A 9,327-nucleotide genomic window follows, 5' to 3' on the forward strand; every position below is an offset into this window, starting at 1 on the left:
GGCATGTTATATAAGTAAAGTAAGTTCTCAGTAAGGCACCAATGGTTAATATTTATTAAAAAAAAAAAAAAAAAGAAAAGAAAAGAAAAGAAAGAAAAAAAGTGTTCCCTCTTCATTTCTATATTCCAACTTGCAGCATAAAATGTCTCTCAATATTGTATTACACCAATAACATGAAGTTACAAGAACTGAATCACATCTATGAAGGGGTTACTCAATATTGCTGCAACATTTGATACACTCATTTTTTACAAGAACAAGCCTGTAGTTTTAATAGAAATATTAAGTATGAGAGGGTATTGGTGTTCAGTCAATGAAATTAAGGATAGACTGCACATCTTTTTAAGCATTTTCTCCCATAGCTCATTTTTTTTTTAACCATAATTTCATTATCCTTTCCCTTTTTTGTGTGCTTCCATCCATCCCTCAATCATTGTGAATCCTCTTAGAGTTGGATTATGGTACTAAGATGTCTATGGTGTGAGAGAGAGAGAGAGAGAGAGAGAGAGAGAGAGAGAGAGAGAGAGAAGAAGAGGAGGAGAGAAATGAGCATGAGGAATACAGAGTGAAAGAGAAAGAGATACAGGGAACGAAGAAGAAGAAGAAGAAGAAGAAGAAGAAGAAGAAGAAGAAGAAGAAGAAGAAGAAGGAAATGGAGAGAACCCCTCAGCCCAACATGGGCCAGGGGTGGGGTAGGAGATGGTGTTTGATTGGGGTGAGTACACTGCATTTCCCACAGGTACTAACTAGTAGCTTTGTTTAATTATTCCTACATTTTCTACATTGGCATCATCGCCATTTGTATTTTTTTATGCATCTAAACAGAAATGTAAAAACTATCCTTTGCTTTCTGCTTAATTTGACTTCACCTCAGTTTGGCAACTCAAGCAGGTGACGTGTATCAGCTTGTTTGTATTTATTCTGTTACCTAAGGACAGTAATGTGATAGACTGACAGGATCGCAGTCTTAATTAATCTCATTTCACTAAGTTCATGTCCCCGAGATCTGTGTGTTAGGGAAAGGAAAGACAAGATAACATAGGTTTATCTGTCTAAAAGTAGCTTGCTGGATGTGATACAGTTTTGGGTTTCTTTTTTTTGTTTTTTGCAGAGAGACACAGCAGAGACTCACATGGTGAAGCACACACCCCTGAGTCCCAGCCCTACTCTCGCTGCCAAGGCCGGGTCAGAGTAACCGAGAGCCAGTGATGTCTCTACTATCCTTAACCAACCCTCCAGGCTGGAGTGTGTGCTCTGCTCTCTGTCTCCTCATTGTGCTTCTCCCAGAAACAAAGGCATACGTCCTGAATGCTACCACTCAGCAGAACGGTGGAGGCTCTCAGTGTGGGGAGTACGTTAACCAGGTATCTACTGAAAAATGCATGGATGCACATGTACATGAAAGACAAGAAGCATAATATTATTGGTGGATGACACTTTAGCCAGTAGATAAATGCTGTTATGTTTGCAGGATTGGGACATTTATCCCAAGAAAAACATATGTGTTGAATAAGTAAACCAAACATTTAAGGCTAAAGACCCAATAGATAGATTTTGCTGTATTATTTATATTGTGGCATGTTTGCCACAGTGCATTATGGGTAGTGGGTATTTTGTTGTAAATGTGTTATTTTTATGTGCAAGAATTCAGCGGGGTTGCTGTTTTGGTACTAGTTTTGACTTAGTAAGTGTATGGCAATGTTTGTTGGCCTTTTTGTGTATTTTTTTTTTTTTTTTTTTTTGATTTTTGTAATTTCTAAAGTTGCACCCTGAGTGAGAGCCATAGGTAGAGCAATCGCTATCTTGTTGTGATTTTTTCTATTGTTTTCTTCCTGCTTGTTAAATTAAAAGCGCAACTAATGTTCACATTTGACGTAGAGCTAACTTCCTGCCAAACTTCCGCCAGCGCTACAATATGTTGTTACTGACCCTTCCATCATAAGAATATGTTTTGAGTCCAGGTTCAGAGGTAGAACTGAACTAAAATGATAATAGTTAAATACAATCCACACAGAAACTGAAGAAATTCAATTAAAAGAGTAAGTCAAAGTTTAGTTAAAAACCAAAAAGAGGATATGTTCAAATAAATAATTCTAAAAGTAAAAGATCAGAAGTATTTATAAGCACAAAATGTCCTCAGGTGCAAAATATTGTTAAAGAACAAGATTAGCTAGTGAAAGGAATTGCTTAATATTGTCGGCTTCCTGAGGAAACCTCCTAAGTGACATTTTTGGTTGGGAACAAAAACCTACTATCTCCCCTATTATAGCTTCAAATTTCAGTCTCCTGTAAAAGTTGTTTACATTCTATCATAAGTACCAACATTAAAGGAACAGATTTTTTGTCATATTTCACTGTTTCCTGTTTTTTGTATCCCCTGTAAAATTTGCCAAAAGTCACATAGCAGGTGTTATCAGATATTGAAAATAAATAGTCATAGATTGGATGCTCTGAGGTTGCGGTTGCCGTGTTTTGAAGATGTCATTTTTTATGTGAAAACTTCATTTAGTTTTTTTTGGAGGTTTTTCTTGACAGACTCATCTTCCAACAGGTGGGTGAGAATGGCATGTGTCGGATTGTGGCCACGCTGCCTCAGGTGGACGGACAGAAATGCCCCGATATGTTCCGCTGCACAGATGAGGTTTCCTACTGGCTGCATGAGAATGAAGAGAGGAAACAGCAGATTATGACGCTGAAGGAAACCATCTCTGAGCTGCAGGAGGAGCTGAGGAACCACCGCCATCGTATCAAGGTCCTCGAACTGCAGGTGACATTTTCACACCGACTTAAGAGACCCGGGTCAACTTTCAGGAACAATCCTTTCAGCTGCTTTGAGTATTTGCTTTAGTCTACAACACCTGGACATTGGCTGGACGCTGGTACAACAACTCAGAACTTTCTCAAACAAGACATAATATACTTTTCCTCACACAGCTTCAGAGTCTGAGTAGGATTAAATATTGACTTGTGCTCAGACATGTCAGAATACACAAAACAATGATTTAAACCAAGTTTTTAATTAGGTTTGAAATGTACTTTTGTTATAGTTTTAAAGAAACTACATGAAAACTGAGACCAAGACTGTTTTTACATGCAAGTGTTAAAAAAGGGCCTTTATTTTGTCTAATTTAGGAGCAGTCATGTTGGAAAGGGAAAACTTTATAGATTACTAGTTATCAAGTAAAAAACTATGTAGTAGTATATAATGACTTTAATTACCCATAACCTAAAACTGCAATTTGTTTGATTAAAGTCTTAAATATAACTTGAAAAGGTTAGATTGTATTGATTTTAAAGCCTAACTATTATATTTTCAAATATTTCTGACATATAAGCTTTTCACTAAAAACATAAAATCTAACACCTTTGTAATCACCATCATTTTGTGGTTAATAATTGTAATTTTATGGTTCTTGCCAGTGCAATCAGTCCCATTTATTTCGTTGAATGCAGCTCCTGTGCTGTTCACCGTCCCTCCCCAACACTGTTCAGGAAGCATCACACATTTGTTGCGTACAGTTCTCTAACGTATGACGGTGCCTGGTCATCAAACTGGCTTCTCTCAAGCTTGTCCTTGACCTCAGTCACTAACAGGATTAGCCTCCTACTCTTCCACGTGTTGCCTCGTGCGTCTCAGGCAATGCGCCTACAATCAGCGTCAGATAGACACACCGGGGGTCACAGGTGGAAGTGTTCACTGATAATGTGTTGTGACTCCATGAGGGAATGGCGTCATGGCTTTGTGGTAATGAGTTCTGTTTCCTGTACCATGAGTAGACTAAATACTGAAGTCTGTCCTTTGAGTTTCTAGGATTCCTTTAGAGCAGGTGTGTCAAACTCATTTTAGATCAGGGGCCACATTCAGCTAAGTTTGATCTGCAGTGGGCCGAACCAGTAAAATAATAACATAATAATATATAAATAAGAAAAGCACTCGGAGAGCGCAGACCTCCGCCAAGACAGATCTGCCCCATCCCCCCACCCCCGATCACCACCAAAATTTAGTCATTTCTTCCTTGTGCCAGTATCAACATTTCCTGAAAATTTCATGAAAATCCGTCCATAACTTTTTGAGCTATCTTGCTAACAAACAAACAAACAAACAAACAAACAGACAAACACACATGAACACAAAGCAAAGTGATCCCAAAACCTCCTGGCGGAGGTAATAATAAGGTCAACTCCAAACTTTTATCTATTTTAGAGTGAAAAACGTAAATTTACATTATGAAAAGGTTTACATCTACAAATTATCCTTTCAAAAGATGTGAATTACATGAACAAACTGAAAAAATAAGTGTAATTTTAACAATATTCTGCCTCAGTTTATCATTTACACGTGTACATTATAAGTGACAGATCACAGTGGCTCTACAAACACACAAAACATTTAATATCAGGCAGAATATTGTTAAAATTGTACTTACTTCTCTTAACACATTTCAGGTTGTTCATATTTGTTCAGGCTATTCACATTTTTTATGAAATTATTCTTTGTTTTAGTGTAAATACATGAAAATATTTACATTTACAAAGAGAAACATTTGAAGTTGACATCATTTATATGTTATTATCATAGTATTTTACTAGTCCTGCCCACTTGAGATTGAATTAGTCTGAATGTGAAACCTGAACTAAAAGGATTGTTAATATCTTAGTGTAATTTTTGCGTCTCACAAATTCACCCCAGGGGCCGGACTGGACCCTTTGGCGGGCCGGATTTGGCCCCTGGGCCACATGTTTGACACCTGTGCTTTAGAGCATCACAGGCAGAGGAAAAACCATTAAACACATTCCACATAAAAGCTTTTAACTAAGACAAATACATTCAGACTGGCAGACTCACAGTTGCGAGTTTTAGGTTTTATTTATCAAAAGTGAGTCAGTCAGTGAAACATTTAAACATTTATTTGGGCATATGTTGTTCAATAATGTAAGAAGAGGCTGGTAAGTATTCTCCAGAAGAAGAAACCAACACTATTCATTGATTTTAAACTTTGAGAAGCCAGTTCATTGAATTTCTTTTCAGCCAGTGATGGAAACGAGGTGAGCAGTTTTTGCATTTTTTACACCTTGATAATACATTGCAATGTGAGTGAAAAAAGGACAGCTGTACCAGGAACTAAACCATCTTAAAACCCTTAACTTTGTCCTTTCTCTCTCTGGCTCATTTACTGCTTACATCAGTGTTTTTCAACCTTGGGGTTGGGACCCCACATGGGGTCGCCTGGAATTCCAATGGGCCGCCTGAAATTTAGAGTAACTGATAAAAATAAAAACACACTAATGAAAAATATATGGTGAGTTGAGAGAGACAATTCCAAAACAAATGACAAACTGTGAAGCTGAAAGTGAAGCACTGTGGTACTGTTTATCTGTCAAATATTCATTGTGGTCAGTTTCAGATGCTGCAGCTCTTTCATAATTCATAGTTTGAGTTATTGTTTGTTCGGTATTAATTGTCAGCCTTGTAAATCCAAGCTGGACTGACTGTACATATCCTGACCAAGGAAAATAAAGTTCTCACTTTGTGCAGTAATCTACACCTGGCTTTTCTGCCTCCGTCCATAATAATATACATTATATAGCCTAAATGTCATCTAAAATTAATGTTTATTTGCAACATAGTATAGCAAACTATTACATGATCAAAAACAAATTAATTTTTAGCCAAAAAAAATTTTTTTTAAAAGTTTTCGTTTTGAATGTCTGGGGTCGCCAGAAATTTGTGATGTTAAAATGAGGTCACGAGCCAAAAAAGGTTGGGAACCACTGACTTACACTGTGTCTTATGAGACATTGTGTGTCTTTGTGTTGATGTTCTTGGTGTTAGAATGAAGAGAGGAGCCACTTGAACATCTCCTTGGAGCAGCGCTTTTATGCATTAGAGGTGCATTATGCTGAAGCCACTACACTGCTGCACCTACAGGGCACGCTCATCCTAGACCTGCAGGTACTCCTACCACCTTTAGCCTCTGCATCCTGACCCCTCAAAGCCTCTGTAAAAACCTCACAGTGTGTGCTATGTGTTTTTCTTTGTAGAGCCAAATTCATAATTTGACTGTTTTTGTGGATAAAATGAAAAGAAACCCTGGATGTTTGGCCAATGTTGTCCATCCCAACCCACTGATGAATACAGAAGGATCCCATTACCCAGGTTCACACTCATGCACATGTCATGATCTCCCAGCAGAGGGTGTAAGACACTCCATACTGACTTTCTCTCATCCTCTTTGATTCTGACTCCCTTCTTCTTCCCTCAGATGTTCATCATTTGAGGAACTGTCCTATAGACTGTGCTTCTGTCTACTACAATGGAGTGAGGAGATCAGGTCTCTACACGGTGGTGCCATCGATGGCAGGGAGGCCGGTGGAAGTGTATTGTGACATGGATACAGACGGTGAGTCACACAATCTTTGACACTTCACACTGTGATAAAAGTATACTCAGCTGTTTCGATAAAAGTAAGGGGTTTCACTAGTGTCCTGAATGTGCCAGTCCACAGCTGCTGTTCTGTTTTAGACCCCCTGCCCTGTGGTCCTCTGAGAAGGGGATAACAGATAACAGAACCCTTCAGACATGACATATGCTTTCCTTCTCAGTGCTTTGTTTTTGCCTCAGGTGGTGGCTGGACTGTGATCCAGCGGCGAGTTGACGGCTCCGTGAGCTTTGACCGCAGCTGGAGGGACTACAGGGATGGATTCGGTGACCTGCACTCAGAGTTCTGGCTGGGCAATGACCACATACATGAACTGACGGCCCAGGGGGACTACAGCCTTCGCATTGATCTAGAAGACTGGAGCAACAAGCACAAACACGCCCTGTACCAGAGCTTCAGGTCAGTGTCAGACACAGGTGTACAGACAGGAAGGGCTTATGGGTGAATGCGGCCAGGGTCTGATCAGGCCTTCATGGGGCCTCATCAGACTGATGCCAATGTCAGCGTCAGACCAGTCACATTTATTTACCGTGATCCATAGTCACTTTTATTAGATGTAACTGAACTGCCTACATCATAACAGTATGAGTGTGTTGTTACCATTCTGTAGTTTTTCAGCAAACACACAAGGTGTTAATTTTCACTTTGAGAGTCATACAGAAATGACGATCTGTAGTGTGGTGCAAAATATGCTAGCAGATAATTCAATAACTGTAAACAACTCAACAATTTTAACTGTTTTTTGTCTGGAAAAAAAAAGAAAGAGTAACAGTTTAAAACAATAAACTACTCTTTCAAACAAATAACTTAAATAGAATCAATGAAGTCTGATAGCTGTTGAATACTTAACTAATGATGGGAACTCTGTGGTCTATTATTTGTGGACAATACACATTACTCCACTGAATTCAATTCTAACCTTAGAACCCAAAGGACTATTTTATTTAGCAGAGGCAAAAATATTTTATTCAAGTAATTTCTTAATCAAAAGTTTGCATCAAATTATTGCTTTCTTCAGAAAAATACCTGTTTGATCACCCTGTTGGGGTTTATTTACTGTAATGAAACATTCTAAGTAAGATTTCAGGTGCTCTAGAGGCCCTCTAGTGGCCTCAAAGGCACCAAGCAGCTGTTCAGGTCTCATTTTGTCACCTTCCTAAAATAATTGCCTCTGTCATTTTTTCATATTTTTCAGGAAACACAAAAAAACTTAACATAAACTGGGAATTTGATGATTTAGGCAAAAAAAAAAAAAACAACTTAGGCAGTTATTTTGGGAAGGTGACGATATGCGTTTAGGTCTGAATTCAAAATGCTTCTTGTGTACATCAGAGCGCTGTAAGGGGAAGAAAAGTGATAACCTATCACCATAAAAGAATGTTTGCTTCACACGGCACAATAGAAGAACTGATCAGTCAGTGGTCAGACTTTGATAATATGTATCCTGAAGGCAGAGGGATGAAGGATCTTCTGTAATGGTCAGTTCTGGACATTGGTTAGAGCATCATATTTCACAGCTGTATATTTCATGTTCTTCTACATGTATGTTTATTTTTACAGTGTGGAAGATGAAGACCACCAGTATCGTCTTCATGTTTCAGGTTTCAGTGGTACGGTCCAGGACTCCTTCAGCTGGTACCATGACAGGCAGGGCTTCAGTACACCTGACAGCGGTAACATCTGCGCTGAGATCTCCCACGGCGGGTGGTGGTACAACCAGTGTTTCTATGCCAACCTAAATGGAGTTTACTACGGGGTAAGAGACACACAAAACCCTTTGATTTATATTGTTTAAGTCTTTTGGAGTATTTACCACTTCTTCACTCTGCAGGGAGGTCATTATACCCCTAACAGCCGTGGGCCCCTCGGTCCTGATGGGATCGTTTGGCACTCCTGGAGAGACTCTGATTATTACTCTCTGCGCAAAGTCAGCATGATGATCCGTCCTCACACCTTCAGAGGCCGTGTGTCACCCTGAGACGCCGTTACCATGGCAACAGAGATGACACAGATATCACAGTGGGACGCTGCAGTGAAGATGACATCCTTTTTTTATTTTCTGAGCTCATCAAGAAGGAAGTAAATGTCACAAGTGTCAACTGCAGTTTTTGTCGTGAGTCGACCCACAAAGTAAATGACATCTCTCCAGCTATTTTCAAGCTTTTTACCTTTTTTGCGCAAATACAACTGGTATACTTGATATTTTCACCTTAAAAACTATGGACCTTTTTTCTTTTGCATAATTCTGGAAACAAACTTTTAATTAAGCTCCACTTTGGACTCATGGTTATTTGTGGAAAGTAAGTTTTTGGTGTTTTTCACTCACTTGGTCATAGGAAGTTAGTTCTTCCTTATTTTTTACTTCTATTTTGTACCTTTAGTTTGTTACTTCAAATTTTGACACACCACTAGTGACAAATCCATTGATGCATTGAGAAAGAGAACTGTGAGAGGAGACGTGTAAGCCAGTAGTGAGACATTTTTACTGAATGCTCTGCATATGTTATGAATATTGCATGTACTATATTAATTATCTTTTATCTAATTTGCAGAAATTTTGAATTTAAGATAATGACAAATTTAATTCAGCATGTATTAAAGTATGTTAATTGCATTCTATTACCCAAATGAGTCAAAACACTAAATTGTGCTATACATAATGATGCCAATCCTTGTCTCACTGTATTGGGTCAGGCAGAAAAGATAAACTCTTGTTGGAAGATGTGTTTAATGTTTAATGACATGAGTGGTACAATAAACATACAGTATAAAAATTTGTATTGCCAAAATGCTGTGACTCCTAGACAAATATCAGCTTCACAAGTTAGAGTTAACTGCTGTTAACTTGTGCTAAAATTACCCACAGACCTGTAGCATATTGGCAGAT

General features: G+C 38.6%; 1 protein-coding gene across 1 annotated transcript; it reads left to right on the forward strand.

Moving 5' to 3' along the window:
* Nucleotides 1–597: 597 nt before the first annotated feature.
* Nucleotides 598–9,216, forward strand: LOC115414961 (fibrinogen-like protein 1). The gene is made up of 9 exons (XM_030128342.1): nucleotides 598–715; nucleotides 1,112–1,364; nucleotides 2,552–2,767; nucleotides 5,834–5,953; nucleotides 6,043–6,157; nucleotides 6,264–6,401; nucleotides 6,623–6,839; nucleotides 8,001–8,196; nucleotides 8,272–9,216. Exons 2-9 carry the CDS (start codon nucleotides 1,209–1,211, stop codon nucleotides 8,416–8,418), a joined length of 1,305 nt encoding a protein of 434 aa, XP_029984202.1. The 5' UTR covers nucleotides 598–715; nucleotides 1,112–1,208; the 3' UTR covers nucleotides 8,419–9,216.
* The last annotated feature ends 111 nt before the right edge of the window (nucleotides 9,217–9,327 follow it).

This window comes from Sphaeramia orbicularis, chromosome 24 (genome assembly GCF_902148855.1).
Source record: "Sphaeramia orbicularis chromosome 24, fSphaOr1.1, whole genome shotgun sequence".
NCBI lineage: Eukaryota > Metazoa > Chordata > Actinopteri > Kurtiformes > Apogonidae > Sphaeramia > Sphaeramia orbicularis.

What these genes read in the sequence shown, in the direction of transcription:
- LOC115414961 (XM_030128342.1), top strand. Translation starts at nt 1,209, where the DNA reads ATGTCTCTACTATCCTTAACCAACCCTCCAGGCTGGAGTGTGTGCTCT. An exon ending in GTGGGGAGTACGTTAACCAG is followed by an intron (nt 1,365 to 2,551) that starts GTATCTACTGAA and finishes ATCTTCCAACAG; the next exon opens with GTGGGTGAGAATGGCATGTG. An exon ending in TAAATGGAGTTTACTACGGG is followed by an intron (nt 8,197 to 8,271) that starts GTAAGAGACACA and finishes TTCACTCTGCAG; the next exon opens with GGAGGTCATTATACCCCTAA.